Source organism: Trachypithecus francoisi, unplaced genomic scaffold (assembly GCF_009764315.1).
Source record: "Trachypithecus francoisi isolate TF-2019V2 unplaced genomic scaffold, Tfra_2.0 Lachesis_group10, whole genome shotgun sequence".
Classification (NCBI taxonomy): Eukaryota; Metazoa; Chordata; class Mammalia; order Primates; family Cercopithecidae; genus Trachypithecus; species Trachypithecus francoisi.
Genome location: NW_022681455.1, coordinates 128,517,152 through 128,536,403, shown reverse-complemented (window position 1 = coordinate 128,536,403; position 19,252 = coordinate 128,517,152). Strand labels below are relative to the sequence as shown.

Genomic DNA, 19,252 nt, shown 5'->3' with positions numbered 1-19,252 from the left:
GGCTCATGCGTATAATCCCAGCACTTTGGGAGGCTGAGGCGGGCAGATCACCTGAGGTCAGGAGTTCAAGACCAGCTTGGCCAACATGGTGAAATGCCATCTCTACAAACATACAAAAAAAAATTAGCTAGGCATGATGGCAGGTGCCTGTAATCCCAGCTACTCGGGAAGCTGAGGCAGAAGAATCGTTTGAACCCGGGAGGCGGAGGTAGCAGTGAGCTAAGATCGTACCACTGTGCTCCAGCCTGGGTGACAGAACGAGACTGTCTCAAAAAAAAAAAAAAAAAAGACTGATTTATAGAGAAACCGGGAAGGTGAGCTGGAGTGCGGTGGTGTGATCTCAGCTCACTGCAACCTCCGCCTCCTGAGTTCAAGTGATTCTCCTTCCTTAGCTTCCTGTGTAGCTGGCATTACAGGTGCGCATCACCACGCCTGGCTAGTTTTTTATATTTTTAGTAGAGTCGGGGTTTCACCATGTTGGCCAGGCTGGTCTTGAACTCCTGACCTCAAGTGATCTGGCTGCCTCGGCCTCCCAAAGTGCTGGGATTACAGTCGTGAGCCATGGCACTTGGCCTAGGATAGGTGGGTTTTGACCCATAGATTTCTATTGGTGCTGAGGCCTCTAACTTCATTTGATGTAATTTAGTGTCTTAATCAGTGTTGACAGCCAGAACACCTTGGTTCAAATTCTGGCTGTGCCACAGACTGGTTTCGTGGGTTTCTTGACTTGTGGGTCTTGATTTTCTTTCTGTTTTTTTTGAGACAGAATTTTCGTTCTTGTCGTCCAGGCTGGAGTGCAGTGGCGCCATCTCAGCTCACTGCAGCCTCTGCCTCCCGGGTTCAAGCAATTCTCCTGCCTCAGCCTCCCGAGTAGCTGGGATTACAGGTGCCTACCACCATACCTGGCTACTTTTGTAGTTTTAATAGAGGCAGAGTTTCACCATGTTGGCCAGGCTGGTCTCCAACTCCTGACCTCAGGTGATTCACCTGCCTCGGCCTCCCAAAGTACTGGGATTACAGGTATGAGCCACCGCATCCGGCCGATTTTCTTATCTGTAAAATGAGAATAAAGGTGATGTCTGCACCACGAGTTTGCTGTGAGGATAAATGCACATAAAAGGACTGTGTCTGGCATAGAATAAACAGAAATTGTGGTTTTTCTATGAGTGGTAATCATTAAGATGAGACAAGGTTGTGGTTTCTAGGCTCTGAATTCTGGAGACAGCTACTCATCATGCCACACAACGTGATTAAGTGCTCTGTCTTTACTACGCCATCATTTGTTACTTGATGGACTTGATACTTGGAAAAGCAGGGCGAAATTCCAAAGGCATGTGTTTGAAATGAAAGGAGAGATGCATGCACACGGCTCCCCCTTGGCTGCGCTGTGACTGCTCTTGAAAGACGGGGTTCTCTAGTCTGAGGATGAGCCACTAGACTGAGTTTCCTGTTGGCTCAGTCCCTGTGACCCGAACTCTCAGGGGTCTGGCAGGAATTGCTCCTTTGCTCGGCAGCTGTCTCGAGGCTCCTGCTGTTGGGCTGCTTCACGATGTTTTTGTCCACGACACACTGCGCATGCAGTGGTGGTCCGCTGAGATGATCAGACTGTTTTTACTTCCTTTTTTGTGCTGAGACATATACTTGCTGTTGTGTTACCGTGGCCTCAAGTATCTGGGACAGTACCATGCTGTCCAGGTTTGTAGCCTAGAAGCAGTGGGCTCTCCCGACAGCCCGGGTGTGTGGCAGGCTGTGCCTTCCAGGAGTGTGTGCGTGCGCTCGGACAGCACAGTGACAAGGTCGCCTAACGATGTGGTGTATCCCAGAACCTGTCTCTGTCATTAAGCAGTGCGTGACTATTATGTTGTACAATCTTGTAAGGTGTAGACACTAACTCTCAGAGAAGCGTTTGCATAGAGTGCTTAATTCTGATTATACCCTTAGCATGTAGAGTTACCTGGTATGTATCTTTTCTGTAAATGTCACGGCAGCGGCCCAGTTGAAGGGCCTGGTGGTGACACTGCCTGGCAGCTCGCCCTGCTTGGAGCTCCATCCTGCATGCAGCTCCTGAGTCTCGAGGCAGCTGCCCCCACGACATTCCTCTGTATTTTGTGCTGTCCAAAGGCCTCTGACTGAGGAGGACATGTGGATTTTTTAAGACTCCGTATTTAGGAATGATAGCAGTTGAAAAGCCTGTTGGGGATTCAAATATAAATGGGCTTTTTAAAGTAACTTTATTTTTCTAAAGAGGGACGTGGAATCTTTTTATATAAAAATTTTCCCTTTTTAGGTAGAAAACACAGTGATATTTGGCTACTGCCACAAAAAGTTAATTGAGTTCTTTGTGTCAGCCAGAGGATGAGACTGGTGGGATTCCCATGCAGGCAGCTGAAGGAGGCCCCGCCCCAGCGCGGTTAGGGCAGCTGGGGGCACCCCTCAGCGACGGGGCTGCTGCAGGCCCCAGACCTGTTTTCCTTTGCTGGATGGGGACAGCAGTGGCAGCACTCGGTTCTCCTCTTTTTTTGAAGCGGACTTGGATGCACACACACTGGTTTAGTTTTATTTTTGAGACAGAGTCTTGCTGTGTCGCCCAGGCTGGAGTGCAGTGGCTTGATCTCTGCTCACTGCAAGCTCCGTCTCCCAGGTTCACACCATTCTCCTGCCTCAGCCTCCCGCGTAGCTGGGACTGCAGGCGCCCGCCACCTCGCCCGGCTAGTTTTTTGTATTGTTAATAGAGACGAGGTTTCAGTACTGGTTTAGATTTGGATGAAGGTCTGATCCTCAGATTGTTCTTATAAAGTAATACATCAGGAAATTTGTCAGGAGGGGCGTTCGTTTCTTGTTCCGTATGTGTGGGGGTTTCTTCTCAATTGACTGGTGTAGTATGTCTGCTGGATGGCCCTGTCCCTGGGGTGCCCAGCCCGGAGGGGATGGAGCTGCTTTGGAGTCTCTGGAACTGTGAAGTAAGGCCAGCTTGCTGGACTCTGGAGAAACTTAGTGAGCTGAGGTCCTGCGAGGTGTCAGTGTGTGAGGGGCCACCCCAAAGGCCCTTGCCAGCTCCGGGTTGGATTAATAGAATTGGTGTCTAGCAAAAGGTACTGACTGCTTCTGCTTGACATTCCATGGATGGGTGTGGTGGTCATTCTGAGTGATACATTAAAAGGGATGCTGATATGATGGAGGGTGCTAGAGGAGAGAAGCTGGTGGGACCCCACGTTTGAACAGTGAGAACCGAATTTGTTCTTCCAGCTTGGGGCAAGCAAAGACCCCTAGCAGTCACCCTGACGATGCGGTGAATTCTGTCTCTGAACTCTAGTAAACTTGGATTAGATCACTCAAGCTTCCTTTTACATTTGGGATTCCATGTCTTGATGTGTTTTCTTTGTGGTTTTTTTTTTTTTTTTTTTTTTTTTGAGATGGAGTCTTGCTCTGTCGCCCAGACTGGAGTGCAGTGGCTCATTCTCAGCTCATTGCGGCCTCCACCTCCCAGGTTCAAACGATTCTCCTGCCTCAGCCTCCCGAGTAGCTGGGATTACAGGCGCCTGCACCCGGCTAATTACTGTATTTTTAGTAGAGAAAGGGTTTCACCATGTTGTAAGGCTGCTCTTGAACTCCTGACCTTGTGATCGCCCACCTTGGCCTCCCAAAGTGCTGGGATTACAGGCGTGAGCCCCTGCGCCCGGCCATCCTGATACGGTTTTAGGATACCTGCCCACTGGTGGGCTTTTACATAAAACCCTGTAAGTGGGTTTTGGGGACAGTTGTGTAACATGCACAAAAAATAAATGGAGGGGCCGGGCGCGGTGGCTCAAGCCTGTAATCCCAGCACTTTGGGAGGCCGAGGCGGGCGGATCACGAGGTCAGGAGATTGAGACCATCTTGGCTAACACGGTGAAACCCCGTCTCTACTAAAAATACAAAAAACTAGCCGGGCGAGGTGGTGGACGCCTGTAGTCCCAGCTACTCGGGAGGCTGAGGCAGGAGAATGGCGTAAACCCAGGAGGCGGAGCTTGCAGTGAGCCTAGATCGCGCCACTGCACTCTAGCCTGGGGTGACAGAGCAAGACTCCGTCTCAAAAAAAATAAAAATAAAAAAATAAATAAATGGAGGAAGAATGCATTACCTGAATAGGAACTGACTTGTGTGATTGAAGCTGTAATCAGCCTTTGCAGCCCAGAGTCACTGTGAACTGTGTGGAGAGGGGGAGGTCCAGGCAGAGAGCAGGTGTGAAAGCCACAGAGGATCCCAGGGAGTGGATTCCTAAGTAGGAGGTGAGGCGGGTCATCAGTGAGGATCCCAGGGAGTGGCTGTAGTGACTGTGCCCAACAACTCTCCTTAAGGCCCTGCCCTGGGACTTGCGGCTCTAGGAGATTTCCTGGGTAGTCCCAGCACGCACAGCCTGTTCAGGCCGATGTTGCAGCCCAAAGCCATTCCTGTGTGCCCGGCCTCCTCTGTGCCTGGGCGCCCTGCACATCCGCGGCAGGCGTGAGCACCTCTGCGAGCTTTCTGAGCACCTGCTCGCCAGCGCCTCCTCCCCACCCCTCTCTGTTTCATTGCTCCTCTCTCTGGTTGTGACAGTTGCGCCTGTTCACTGGAGGACTGCTGGGAGATGCAGAAAAGAATCAAGATGAGAAAACCACTGAGAACCCTCTCTGTAGAAGTTGGGATAGGATTTGCTTTGCACCTGCCTTTTCACCTACTGCGACATGCAGTATTGTAAAGAATCTGATTCTTAAACATCTTTGTCAAGTTAATAGAATAAAATGGTATCTCTGCTTTATTTGAAATTATTTGATTACTAGGGAGGTTGATTATAGTTTTGTTTTTATTATTTGTATATATTTTTAAGGTTTTAAATTTGATTTTTGTATTTTTTTAATGCCGTGTATTTTTATATCAGTTTTATTGAGGCATAATTACATTAAAATTCAATAAAATGCACACCTTTTAGGTGTACACTTAGATGAGTGTTAAGAAATATGCACACCTGGCCGGGTATGGTGGCTCACGCCTGTCATCCCAGCACTTCGGGTGGCCGAGGCGGGCGGATCACCTGAGGTCAGGAGTTTGAGACCAACCTGATCAATATGATGAAACCCCATATCTACTAAAAATACAAGAATTAGCCGGTTGTGGTGGCAGGCAGCTGTAATCCCAGCTACTTGGGAGGCTGAGACAGGAGAATTGATTCAACCCGGGAGGCAGAGGTTGCAGTGAGCCAAGATTGCGCCACTGCACTCCAGCCTGGGCAACAAGAACGAAACTCTGTCTCAAAAAAAAAAAAAAAAAAGAAAGAAAGCAATATGCACACTTACGTAATTCCCAACACAGTCAAGATGTGGCCCCCTCTCACCTCACCACCCCGGAGAGTTGTAGTTTGTCCTCTCCCAGCCCCTGCCCCGGGCAGCCACCCTGGGCCAAAGACGGATCTCGCCTTTAACATGCTCGTGTGCATGGAGTCCAGCAGAACCTGCTTTCTATGTTTTTAAGATTCATGCACATTGCTGTGTGCATCAGGAAACAATTCCTTTTTTTGGAGAAGTCCTCCCCCATGTGGGGAGCACCACACACTGAGGGACAGCTGGGCTGCTGGCGGTGACACAAGAGCATTTATAAACGTGTGCACGTCCGTCTGTGCGGACCGGTGTTTTCCTTTCTCTTGAGTAAATGTCTAGCGTCAGATTGCTAAGCTGTGCGCTAAGTTTATGTTTCACATGACAAGAAACAGTCCCTGTGGTTTCACTGTCTTAGATTCTCACCGGTGGTTTCACTGTCTTATGTTCTCACCGGTGCTGTGGCTCCAGCCGCCCCACGTCCTTGCCAGCACTTGATATTGTCTTGATCTCAGGTGTCCAGCCACGTGTGCTTGGAGGTCAGTGTGAGCTTGGCGTATGTTTTCCCTGACCACTTGTGATGTTGGGCATCTTTCCTTTTTTCATTGGCCATTTTCCATCTTTTTTTCCCTCATTTTTCTAACGAACTTTCTGATCAGATTTTTTGCCTATATTTTTATGGAGTCATTTATCTTATTAAGATAGAATTCTGGGCCGGGCAGTGGCTCATGCCTATAGTCTCAGCACTTTGGGAGGCCGAGGCGAGCAGATCACTTGAGGTCAGGAGTTCGAGACCAGCCTGGCCAACATGACGAAACCCCATCTCTACTAGAAATACAAAAAAGTGAGCCGAGTGTGGTGCTGCACGCCTATAATCCCAGCTACCCGGGAGGCTGAGGTAGGAGTACCACTTGAACCTGGGAGGCGGAGGTTGTGGTGAGCAGAGATCTGGCCACTGCACTCCAGCCTGGGCAACAGAGGGAGACTCCATCTCAAAAAAAGAAAAAAAAAAAAAAGATAGATTCTGGATACAAGTCATTTGTCAGTCATGTGTTTCAAACTATTTCTCCCAGTCTGTTGCTTGCCTTTTTATTTTCTGATGGTGTATTTTTGAAGTTTTTTTTATTTTGGCGGAGTCCAGTTTATAATATCCTACCTAGGAAATCTTTATGCAGTCCAGGGTCTTGGAGATGGTCTCCTACTTTATTCTTGAGGTTTGAGCATAGCTAGCTGGGCTCTTAGCAGGATGGTTTGGTAGCTCGTGGATCAGATTAAATGGTATTTAATTTGTGAACACTAAGTGCTCACAAAACAGAAATTAGTGTAAAAATTGGGTTTTGTTTGTTGTTGTCTTTAGAGGAACCAGAAATTAAGCAAGTTGATGGTGTCTTTTTGTTTCTTTCATTTTAGATCAACAGGGGGTCCTTCGGGTCGGAGTGGACATCGGATGGTAGCCTGGAAGAGACAATTGATCCTTTTTGGTGGCTTCCATGAGAGTACACGGTTGGTACCAAGAATGGAAAAATCTTTCTCTCCTGAAGCATTAAGGAGTGGGCTTCTTATGGGAAGAACATTCTGAATACATAAGAAAGACGCACTTATCCTCCCAAATCCAGCTTCATGGGACCGTGGCTTGGGCAGCCACACAGGGCCTTGCCCTCCACAGGGCCTCACACCGGCTTCATGCTGTATTCCTGTTGAAATTCGTAACCATTGTTGAACAAGGGACCCCACATTTTAATTTTACACCAGGCCCTGCAAATGATGTGGCTAGTTGTATCTAAAATGGGGTTTTGGCTGGGCACGGTGCCTCACGCCTGTAATCCCAGCACTTTGGGAGACTGAGGCAGGTGGATCACTTGCAGTCAGGAGTTCGAAACCAACCTGGCCAACATAGTGAAACCTTGTCTCTACTAAAAATACAAAAATTGGCCAGGCATGGTGGCAGGGGTCTGTAATTCCCAGCTATTCAGGAGCTGAGGCAGGAGAATCACTTGAACCCAAGAGATGGAGGTTGCAGTGAGTTGAGATCGTGCCACTGCACTCCAGCCTGGATGACAAAGTGAGACTTTGTTTGGGGGAATAAATAAATAAAATGGGATTCTCAAACCTTAGCCTGATTCAGAATACCCTGGAGGGCTGGTTAGAGGGCTGATGGCAGCTCTGACTCAGAGGCCTGGAGTGAGGCCCAAGAATCTGCATTTTAACAAGCTCCAGGTGATGCTGACGTTGCTAGCCAGGGGACCTCACTTTGAGAGCCACAGGTCTGTGATCACTTCAAAACCCTCCTGTCCAGGGGAGCAGCAACAGCACACCCTCCGCCGCGATGCCGGAAGAGGAGGCCTGTGCTTCTCTTCTGATGTCACGTGGATGTTTGTGCAGCCGGCATGGCTGCCCAGGGTGAGCTGCCGGCTCTCTCATTGATTTAGGCCTGTCATCTGCTTGCATACCTTCTTGAGCTTCCTTAGTTCAGTCTAGAAAAGCAAGACGTGGGGAGCTGGTTATGCCTGTTTCTGTCCTAAGCGCAGCAGCGTTCTGGGTGAAGTGTCGCAGACTCTGACCCTGGTGAAGGCCATCTTTGAAGGGCTTTCTGCTGGCCTTGTGGTGTCAGAGACAGTGGCTGTCTTCATCCCCGGGGCCTCGTTTGAAGCTGTCTTTCTCTACTGGTCCCTTTGGAAACAGCATTGCAACTGATTGATGTGATGGTGCAGTCACGGCTTGGTGACATTGTGAGTCCAGTTGCATGCTCTGGTGATTCTTGGTCTGTGGTGATAAGTCTGTACGGCCTCCCAAAGTGCTGGGATTACAGGCATGAGCCACTGCACCCGGCCAGGTTTCAGATTTTCTTCACTAATACATTCTCATTAATTCTGTGAATTGAGGGGAAAAGGAATCCAAATTCTTTTTTTTTTTTTTTTTTTTTTGAGACGGAGTCTGGCTCTGTCGCGGGGGCTGGGGTGCAGTGGCCGGATCTCAGCTCACTGCAAGCTCCGCCTCCAGGGTTCCCGCCATTCTCCCGCCTCAGCCTCCGAGTAGCTGGGACTACAGGCGCCCGCCACCTCGCCCGGCTAGTTTTTTGTATTTTTAGTAGAGACGGGGTTTCACCGTGTTAGCCAGGAGGGTCTCGATCTCCTGACCTCGTGATCCGCCCGCCTCGGCCTCCCAAAGTGCTGGGATTACAGGCTTGAGCCACCGCGCCCGGCCCCAAATTCTTAAATACGTTGCAAGGGGGAAAATTTTGAAAATGTAATTGAAACTAAAAAAATACTTAAGGCTGGGCACAGTGGCTCACACCTGTAATCCCAGCACTTTGGGAGGCTGAGGTGGACGGATCACTTGAGGCCAAAAGTTCAAGACCAGCCTGGCCAACATGGCGAAAACTCATCTCTACTTCAAACAAATTAGCCAGGTGTGGTGGTGCATACCTGTAATCCCAGGCACTCGGGAGGTTGAGGCAAGAGAATTGCTTGAACCGGGGAGGCGGAGGTTGAAGTGAGCCAAGATTGCACCACTGCACTCGAGCCTGGGCAACAGAATGAGACTCTGTCTCAAAAAAAAAAAAAAAAAAGTATCTTAGTCCGTTTTGTGTGGCTATAACAGAATACCTGAGACTAGTTAATTTAAAAAAAGATTTAGCTTTATACAACCCACTCTCAGGAACTAATGCCATGCTGCAAGAATGAATCCAGAGCAGTGCCCAGTCACTCACTAGAGATCCGTCTCCTGAACCACACCCCTCTCCCAGCCCCTCTCCCAGCACTGCCACGTCCTGACCCTCACCCGTCTCCCAGCACTGCCGCCCCCTGACACACACCCCTCTCCCAGCTCCTCTCCCAGCCCCTCTCCCTCTCCCAGCCCCTCTCCCAGCGCCTCTCCCAGCGCCTCTCCCAGCGCTGCCGCTCTGGGGATCACATTTCAGCGTGAGTTTTGGTGGGGGACAAACTCAAACTATAACAAGTAATGGTTTTGTGTCCTTGAAGGGGTTGGTTGGATGCAACAGTGCTGTAATTTTGTGTGCTTTGTAAGTGTTTTTACACTCACTCTCTTCAAGACCAAGCTGTTACTAGCAGGTCATCATCTCACATTAAAGATGAGGAAGTCAAGGTAACTAATAAGTACTTGAATAATAAGTAGTTGAATAAGTAGTCAAATAATAAGCAGTCGAATAATAAGTAGTCACATAAGTAGTTGAATAATAAGTCGAATAATAAGTAGTCAAATAGTTGAATAATAAGTTGAATAGTTGAATGAATAATACGTAGTTGAATGAATAATACGTAGTTGAAGGAATAATACGTGGTTGGATAATAAGTGGTTGGATAATAAGTAGTTAATAGTAAGTTGAATAATAAGTAGTTGAATGAATAACAAGTAGTTGAACTGCTGGTTTTTCAGTGGGTCCCATTCCCTGCCCCAGCTGGCTCCGACTTCCTGTACCAGGTGACTGACTGGTTGCTTACTGCCATTTTGGAGAAGAGAGCCTGGGCCAGTTAAAAAAATTTTATATGACGACATGCAGTCATTTATGTTCATTCTTTTTTTTTTTTTTTTTTGAGACAGAGTCTCATTCTGTTGCCCAGACTGGAGTGCAGTGGTACGATCTCGGCTCACTGCAACCTCCACCTCCTGGGTTCAAGCAGTTGTCTTGCCTCAGCCTCAGTAGTTGGGACTACAGGTGCGCACCACCATGCCCAGCTAATTTTTATATTTTTATTAGAGACAGGGTTTCACTATGTTGGCCAGTTTGGTCTCAAACTCCTGACCTCGTGGTCCACACACCTCGGCCTCCCAAAGTGCTGGGATTATAGGCGTGAGCCACTGTGCCCAGCCTTGTGTTCATTCTTAAAATTTATTTTATTTTATTTTATTTTATTTTATTTTATTTTTGAGGCAGAGTCTCGCTCTGTCCCCCAGGCTGGAGTGCAGTGGCCGGATCTCAGCTCACTACCAGCTCCGCCTCCCGGGTTTACGCCATTCTCCTGCCTCAGCCTCCCGGGTAGCTGGGACTACAGGCGCCCGCCACCTCGCCCGGCTAGTTTGTATTTTTAGTAGAGACGGGGTTTCACCGTGTTAGCCAGGATGGTCTCGATCTCCTGACCTCGTGATCCGCCCATCTCGGCCTCCCAAAGTGCTGGGATTACAGGCTTGAGCCACCGCGCCCGGCCAAAATTTATTTTAAAACAAATAATTATCAGAATGCAGACATGGGCTTCATGAACTTGTCAGAGCATTAATCCATCACCTACTATGTGTAGGACAGTGAGATCATACAGCCCCTTCCTCCTTTGAATTTACAAGTTATAAATCAAATTATAATTCATGTTTGTTTTAAGTTGCAACCATTTTAAAATCAGAACTTTGTTCAAAGCTATTGTTATCTTGTTTAAAGTTATTTAGATACCAACTTTGAGTTTTCCTTAAACTCTATTCTGCATTTATAGAGAAAATATTCTGTATTTGTCTTACGTGCAAAGTAGAATCTTTGTACTGAAAATCTGCAACGTGAAATCAGAAAGAACAGTCGTCTGTAGCAGTCTTCTAAAGACTACAAGCTTCCACATTTCCACATTCCTCAGATTCTACCTATGTTAAGAGCTATGGTCCTGCAAAGGATGTGGTCAGAGTTGCAGTCAGCAAGTTCAGGTTATCTTTTCTTCTTTTTTTGAGACAGAATCTCACTTTGTCACCCAGGCTTGAGTGCAGGGGCGCGATCTCAGCTCACTGCAGCCTCCGCCTCCCAGGTTCAAACTGTTCTCGTGCCTCAGCCTCCTGAGTAGCTGGGATTATAGGCACCCGCCCTCATGCCTGGCCATTTTTTTGTATTTTTAGTAAAGAGGAGGTTTCACCATATTGGCCAGGCTGGTTTTGAACTCCTGGCCTCAAGTGATCCACCTGCCTCAGACTACCAAAGTGTTGGGATTACAGGCGTCAGCCAGTGCACCTAGCCTGTTTTGTTTATCTTAAGACCAGGTGTGGCAGCTGGTGGTGGGTAAACGCCCTGTGACTTTTCCTGCTTCACACAAAACAGGAACAAACAGAAAACTGGGCAGTTGAGACTTGGGCTAGGGCTGTTTGCTCTTCCATGCTTTCCTTAAAAAATCAGTTTAGCTCTCCTTTTTGAGTAGCTGGAGAGCAGCCTCTTACCCTTTCACAATTATTCTGTCAAAGTTCCACATTCGGACGGGACATTCTGGGTGTGCCTCTGAGTCTCCCCATGCCTGCAGCAAAGCTGCCACTTCCCTGTTCGGCCCAGCCTGTGTGCTGGGTCCGGCAGGCACTGAGCAGGGTAGGGCTGCGGGGCGTCCTTGCCACACTGTGATCTCTGGGTCCAGCAGGCACTGAGCAGGGCAGGGCTGTGGGGCCTTCTTGCCACGCTGTGATCTCGGGCACAGAGGATCGGTTTCTGTAGTCTTCAGTTTCCTGGAGCGCCCAGTCCCTTCGCCCACCCCTCCAGTCCACTCTGGGGCCTTACCGCACTTCCTGCCAGGCTGTTCACCCCTCCGTTCTGATCATTCTGTTAGTGGTGTCATTCATTGCTGCTCTTACAGTTGCACACCTAGTAACCTAATGGAATTATTTGTCATTGTGTTAACTGTGTAAGAAAATGCAGTATGGCTTTCAGATTGAATTCCTCTGCCTCTGTGGGCCAGCATTATTTCTGATTTTCAAATGCAAACTCACACATGCTTGTGGTCCTTTCAAATAAATTCAAACTTGAATTAACCGGGTGACTTGGTAAAAATGTTGCGCTGTCTCCAGGTAGATTGCATCAAGATTGAGTTTGAGGAGACCTGGCTGGTGTCTCTGGCTTGTTGCAGGGAAAGCGCCTACGTTTCTGTGTTGTTGGTTGTGTTGGTGTGAGAGCAGAGGAGAGAAATGGTTGAGTGTTTTCCCAAATAGTAGAAAATTTACCTTTAATTTAAATCAGGTTCAGTTTTTAATGTCAGGGCTTTTCCCAGTGTTCCAGACCCTGACAGTTGGTGTTACCTCATTCTAACCAGGGATTACATCTACTACAATGATGTGTACGCCTTTCATCTGGACACTTTCACATGGAGCAAGCTGTCCCCGTCAGGCACAGGGCCCACACCCAGATCAGGCTGCCAGATGTCCGTCACGCCCCAGGGCGGCATCGTCGTCTACGGGGGCTACTCGAAACAGGTAAGGCGCGCGTGGGGAAACAGGTAAGGCGCGCGTGGGGAGACAGGTAAGGCGCGCGTGGGGAGACAGGTAAGGCGCGCGTGAGGAGACAGGGAAGGCGCGCGTGGGGAGACAGGGAAGGCGCGCGTGGGGAGACAGGTAAGGCGCGGGGTGGGGAAAGAGGCACTGCTGTCTGTGGTCTCTTCAGTTTCATGAACATTGAAACTTTCACATGGGATTACTCTGGTTTAATATAAACAAGTTTTTTATATTGAATTAGAAGTAGAGAAGTGTTAATGGGCTCCGCTGTGAACTTGGTGCGACTGTTGGGGCCGTGTTCTGTTCTCCACACCCCTCAGCAGTGCAGTGTGAGCGATTCTGTGTTCTGAGGGTCTGCTTCCTGCACCATGGGTGCTCACTACTGTGTACTATTCCCTGTGGAATGAAATTCTCCTTGCTCCTGTTAACGGGCTTGTTTGTTCTGTAACCTGAGAACAGTGCTGGCAGGCATGTTCTCGTGCCCACACCGGAGCCTCCCGCTCATGGAGTGTGTGCTCCGTGCACATTCATTGCTGCTTCATGCTGAGGTGTTCCATTATGTGACTGTCCCACAGTTTGTGGTTCTGTTTTTCATGGGTGGACACCTGGGCTGTTTCCATTCTTCAGAAGACACAGCCTTTGGAAGCAGCTGTGACTAAAGCTGCTCTGAGCATTTCCAGACCAATCTTTTGAGTGGCTACATGCGTTGGTTTCTCTTGGGTAAATAGATACCTAGAGTGGAACTGTTGGGCCCTGGGGTGGGTGTGGGTGTCATTTAATAAGGAATGGTCAGCTCTCTTCCCAAAGCAGTGGCCGGTTCCACTTGTGCTGCAAATGTCGGGGAGTGCCGGTTGCTCCCTGTTCTCACCAGCCCTGATGGCGTCAGTCTTTCCATTTTTAGCTCTTCTGGTGGATGTGTGGTACCTCATGTTTTAATTCACATTTCTCGATGACTGCTGGTGTTGGGCGCTTTTCATGAGCTTATCTTGCCTGAAGTGTGTGTTCATGTCGTTTGCTATTTTTAATGGGCTGTATTTTTGTTAGTGAGTTGCAGAAGGTGACATTCTGGATACCTGTCCTTTTCAGGTGTGTGGATTACAAAGACCCTCCCAGTAGTGGCATGGCTAGTCACCTTCCGAAGTGTTTGTTGATGAGTAGAAGCTTTGAGTTTTGATAAAATCTAATTTATTACGTTTTTCTTTTGTGATTATTGCTGTCTGTGATACAGGAAGACCTTGTTTACCTCCAGTAACAAAGATTTTCTTATATTTTTCTCTAAAAATTACATGGTTTTACAGTTAGTCCTGTGATCTGCCTTGGACTAATTCTCAGGAGTAGCACGAGGTGGGTATTGAGGCTCATCTGTTTCCCCCGTATAGATACTCATCTCGGCATCATCTGTTGAAAAGGCTTTTTAGGCTGGGCACAGTGGCTCACGCCTGTAATGCCAGCACTTTGGGAGGCCGAGGCAGGTGGATCAGTTGAGGTCAGGAGTTCGAGATCAGCCTGGGCAACATGGTGAAGCCCCGTCTCTACTAAAAAATACAAAAATTAGGCTGGGCGTGGTGGCTCAAGCCTGTAATCCCAGCACTTTGGGAGGCCGAGGCAGGCGGATCACGAGGTCAGGAGATCGAGACCATCCTGACTAACACAGTGAAACACTGTCTCTACTAAAAATACAAAAAATTAGCCAGGTGTGGTGGCGGGCGCCTGTAGTCCCAGCTACTTGGGAGGCTGAGGCAGGAGAATGGCGTGAACCCGGGAAGCGGAGCTTGCAGTGAGCTAAGATCGCACCACTGCACTCCAGCCTGGGCAACAGAGCGAGACTCTGTCTCAAAAAAAAAAAAGAGAGACTTTTTATTCTCCATTGAATACCTTAGGAACCTGTGTTGAAAATCATATGCCTCCAGGAACATAGGTCTGTTTCTCCGTTCTGATCCACGTCAGTCCTGATGCCAGTGTCCCACCAGCCTCGTTTTTATACCATTCTAGTAACTCCTGAAATACAAGTCATTATAATACAAGTCAGCTGCTGCTTTTTCAAAGTTGTTTTGACTATTCTAGCTTCTTAACATTTCTGTATGCATTTTAGCATGAGCTTATTAATTTCTACCAAAAAGGGGGCAAAAAACCTTTTCAAAAGCCTGCTGGGAATCACGATGGGAGTTGCTTTAAATCTGTAGATGAGTTTGGGGGAGATTTGACGTCTTTGAGTCTTCTAGTTCTTGAACATGGCTTATCTCCATTTATTTTGGTTTTCTTTCATTTCTTTCTTTCTTTTTTTTTTTGAGAGAAGGTCTCACTCTTTCACCCAGGCTGGAGTTTGGTGGCACAATCACGGCTCACTGCAGTCTCTGCCTGGGCTCAAGTGATCCTCCCGCCTCAGCCCCACAAATAGCTGGGACCATCATGCCCAGCTAATTTTTGTGTTTTTTTGTAGAGATAGGATTTCGCCACGTCGTCCAGACTAGTCTTGAACTACTGGGCTCAAGCAGTTTGCCCACCTCAGCCTCCCAAAGTGCTGGGATTACAGGCATAAGCCGCCGCACCCAGCCAGTTTTCTTTACTCTTTTTCAGCAGTGTTTTTTTATTTCTCAGTGTAAAGGACTTATATATATTTTATTAAATTTATGTTTATTGATGTGAGTGGAATTCTTGAAATTATACTTTCCGATTATTTCCTGCTAGTGTATAAAAACACATCTTAGGCCAGGCGCGGTGGCTCACACCTGTAATCCCAGCATCCCAGCGCTTTGGGAGGCCGAGGCAGGAGATCGAGACCATCTTGGCCAACACGGTGAAACCCTGCCTCTACTAAAAATACCAAAGAAAAAAAAGCCGGGCTTGGTGGCATGCACCTATGGTCCCAGCTACTCTGGAGGCTGAAGCAGGAGAATAGCTTGAACCCGGGAGGCGGAGGTTGCAGTGAGCCGAGATCACACCACTGCACTCCAGCCTGGGCAACAGAAGCGAGACTCCATCTCAAAAAAAAAAAAAAAAAAAAACAAAATTGGCCGGCGTGGTGGCTCATGCCTGTAATCCCAGCCACTTGGGAGACTGAGGCAGGAGAATCACTTGAACCCCAGAGGTGGAAGTTGTAGTGAGCCGAGGTCGCACCATTGCACTCCAGCCTGGGCAATGAGAGTGAAACTCTGTCTCCAAAAAAAAAACCACATTTTGTGTTTTTTTGTATATTCACCTTGCATTTTGTGATCATGCTGAATTCACTTATTTTTACTAGTTTCAGATTCATTAAGATTATGAAAGCAATCGTAATAACGCAAATGGGGCAGTTTTCAGTCTTACTTACTCCTTTCTTATCGTTATGCTTTTCATTTCTTCATCTTGTCTTCCTGCAGTAGCTGGGACTCCAGCACAGTGTTGAATGGAGGTGTGCAGAGTGAGATTGCCGGGGCTGTTCTGTCTTTGGAGGGAGGTGCCCAGCCACCCACCGCCAGGACCACCAGCTGTGGCTGCTTCCCAGATGTCCTTTAAGTTCTGTTCTGTTCTTCTATGAATTTCTATTATGAATGAATGCAAAGATTTTGTTAAATCCATTTATTGATTGTATAGTTTTTCTCTTTTGTTCAGTTTTTTAAAACTCTTAGTTACATTTTACAAGTTTTATCAATATATAAAATATTATCTCATTTCCCTTGTGGCTTCATTGAACTGTGGATTACTTCAGAGCGCGTTGTTTAATTTCAAGTCATTGAGATTTTCTCAAGTCTTATTGGTCGTGACTTCTGCTTATTCCATGGTGACTAGAAAACATACTGTTTGTGAATTCAGAATGGCGTCTCTGCCTGTTGTCAGGATGTTGAGATGCAGCAGCTTTCTGTGTGTTGAGCCTGGCGTCTGCAGCCTGACTGATGGCCAGTTACTCTGTGAGGTTATTCATCTGTGGTCAGTTACTCATCTGTGAGGTGCTTTGAGGTTTCTGTCTCGATGATCGTGGCATTTGCAAGTGTGTTTCTTCCCCTCCGGTCCTCACATTCGGTCCTTCTTCCCGTCCGCTGTGCTGTGTTCAGTGTCCTGAGATGGGGTCTTCCCTGGACACTGTGAAGAAAGGCTGGCCCAATATTTCTGGGCTGATTTGTGAGCAGTGCTCCCTAAAGGAGGACAGCTGAACTCTGCCAGAGTCCACTTAGGTCCTTCTGAGTGGACGTGTCCTCCAGCCTGTGATTGCGAGACCACGGACAGCATCTTGTGCCTCAGTTTCCCTCTGTGTGTTGCAAGTGGAGATGTGGCTCTAAACCTCCTTCTTCCCTATAGTCCTTCCCACCAGGGGATTTGCTTTCTTGCAGCTGTAGAAAAATGATCTTTGCTTTTTAATTTCATCTGCAAAACGCAGAAAAACTCGAATGCTTATTTGGTGCCCATCAAGTCTTATTTTAGATGGTCAAGTTTAGGATTTCGGGATGTGTTACTGAGTGTTTCCTTCATAAAGTGTGGGACTTGGGGTCTCTGTAAGCTTTAAATTTCATCCCTGCTGGCCAAGAGTGCAGCTGAGAGGACCAAGTGAGTACTGACTGCCCTAGAGCAGGGCAGTGCCTTGGGTGGCTGGACCCAGACAGACCCGCGAAGAGGGAGGCATGGTGTGGGCTGGGACGAAGGGGAGGGGAAAGAGATGGTTAGGGTGGGTTTTCAAACAAGGACATGTTTATGAGCAAAGGAGCAGGGATGGAAACGTGCAGAGTACGTCTGGTGGAAGTTGGTAAGCCCAGTGTGGCTGGAATTCAGAGGTCTGTGAGGGTGGGAAGAGCCCAGGGCTGGGAAGGGCAGGATGTCAGGAGGCATTGAGCTCCTCCCTCGGGAACCGGTTCCAGCAAGGCAGTACCTGAGGGGGGGGGTGCTGAGCTGGCATCAACAGTGCAGTGTTCCGGTGGGGGGCTGGCAGGGCAGATGAGTTAAGGAACAGCAAGCCTGGTAACAGCCGTTGTGCAGTAAGTACTCCTAGATGAGACACAAGGAAAGGAGTTGGCTTGGGACTGGTGCCGTGTGTGACTCCCATGAGTGGGTGGGATGACTGAGGCAGGGAGGATGCCTTTGTATAGGGAAGCTGGCAGGGGCTGCAGTTGCTTCTTCTCACCTCATTTCGTAAGAGGCACCAAGGAAGTTTCAGGCCATTCATCTGTGTGAGGCCTGTGTTTTCCTTTTGCATAGTTAGGTAATTATGATCTTGTATTTGGAAGCCGTAGCTTATTTGTGTAAATAGTGTAGGCCCCAGGCAGCGGGACCCTCATGCCTGGAGAGCTCCCAGGGGAGGCGTCCGTGGGTCCTGAGCTGCCTCACTGGAGAGCTTTTCTCCTGGACGGTTCTTTTGACCACTTGGATTCTAAGACCTAGTACTAAACAGAAGGTTTCTGCCATTGCTTAAAATGTTTACAGTGAGCTGGGCATGGTGGCTCATGCCTGTAATCCCAGCATTTTGGGAGGCCGAGGTGGGCAGATCACTTGAGGTCTGGAGTTAGAGACCAGCCTGGCCAACATGGTGAAACCCTGTCTCCACTAGAAATACAAAAATGAGCTGGGTGTCATGGTGTGCACCTGTAGTCCCAGCTACTCAGGAGGTTGAGGCACAAGAATCGCTCGAACCCGGGAGGTGCAGGTTGCAGTGAGCCGAAATCTCACCATTGTACTCCAGCCTGGGTGACAGACTGAGACTGTCTCAAAACAAAAATAAAAGTTTACAGTGAAGGTAGTAACTGCAGGATCAAGATTTTTTATTTCTGTTACTGATTTTTTTTATCTCCTGGAGGAGGGGCCACTCCCTGGCATATGGTTCCAGAAGAGGAAGCGAAGTTTCCTCTCTGAGTGCTGGAGCACGGGCGCACGGGGCCGCTGAGCCGGGGGGCCCTCCTCAACTCAGAGACGCCTCGGGGCGTTCTTGAGACCTTGGCCGGTGAATGCACACTTGTCGACCAGTCACGAAACAACTCTCAGACTCCCCACATGAGTGTCCTGGGCCTCAGCCTCTCCCGCCCTCACGCCAGTGAACACATGTCTGCAGCGCATCCAGGTAGCTGGAGTTCGTTCTGCTGCCCTGGCAATAAAGGATTTCAGCCTTTTAATGGCAGTTGGTCAGAGATTGAACCAAGTTGGTCGGAATGAACCGATTTTTTTCTTGGTGATCTTTTGTTCTGCACAGAGAAAATCACACTATTTTCTGGAGTAGAGGCTGGCATCGGTCAGGCTTGTCTAGATACCCTGGCGTCCGGGAGGGCACCGAGAACAGGCTGACTTGGCCGCAAGCCGGGCAGGGTGTCCCGGCGTAGTGCTTTCTCCCAGCAGGTGCATCGTAGAGTGCAGCAGGACGGTGAACAGCCAGACCTGCTAAACTGTATCGCTTTCATCAGAATCGCATGTCATTCGCAGCAGCTGCTGTCTGCAGCTACGTGCACCCGCCCTTAGTCCGACGGTGGATGATCTTAATCCACTTAGTTCAGTAGCTCTTGGCTCTGAGCCTGTGGCATTTGGAATTGCAGTGAAAAGCTTGTCTGTTTGGATTCATGAGGAATTTATTGGAATTAGTGAGAGATTTGAGTTGTGAATGGTATGGAGTGTAAAAAAAGTGGGCAGCCTAAGCAGGTTGTCAGCTGCGCCATGGCCAAAGCGGCAGCCTGCGAGAACTGACGGAAGCATCGGTACATGGCCTGTGCTTGAGCTTGGAGCTGGGGGAAGCTCTTCCTTGCTCTGGCGCCATTACACCCCCACCCCCCGTGCTCTGTCCTCTTGGCAGG

General features: G+C 48.5%; 1 protein-coding gene across 19 annotated transcripts in view; it reads left to right on the top strand.

The window, feature by feature from the left end:
- Nucleotides 1-19,252, top strand: part of KLHDC4 (kelch domain containing 4) — a 63,578-nt gene that overhangs the window by 26,682 nt on the left and 17,644 nt on the right. For 18 of the 19 annotated variants that reach the window (XR_004439049.1, XR_004439048.1, XR_004439042.1 and 15 more), the window contains 2 exons: nucleotides 6,741-6,833; nucleotides 12,332-12,491. Coding sequence is in view for 7 of the 19 variants with exons in the window: in XM_033219268.1 (XP_033075159.1) it covers nucleotides 6,741-6,833; nucleotides 12,332-12,491 (253 nt within the window). In the remaining 12 variants the exon portion in view is untranslated. Of the gene's footprint in view, nucleotides 1-4,146; nucleotides 4,269-6,740; nucleotides 6,834-12,331; nucleotides 12,492-19,252 lie in introns of those variants that run through there. The other variant, XR_004439052.1, reaches the window with a different exon arrangement.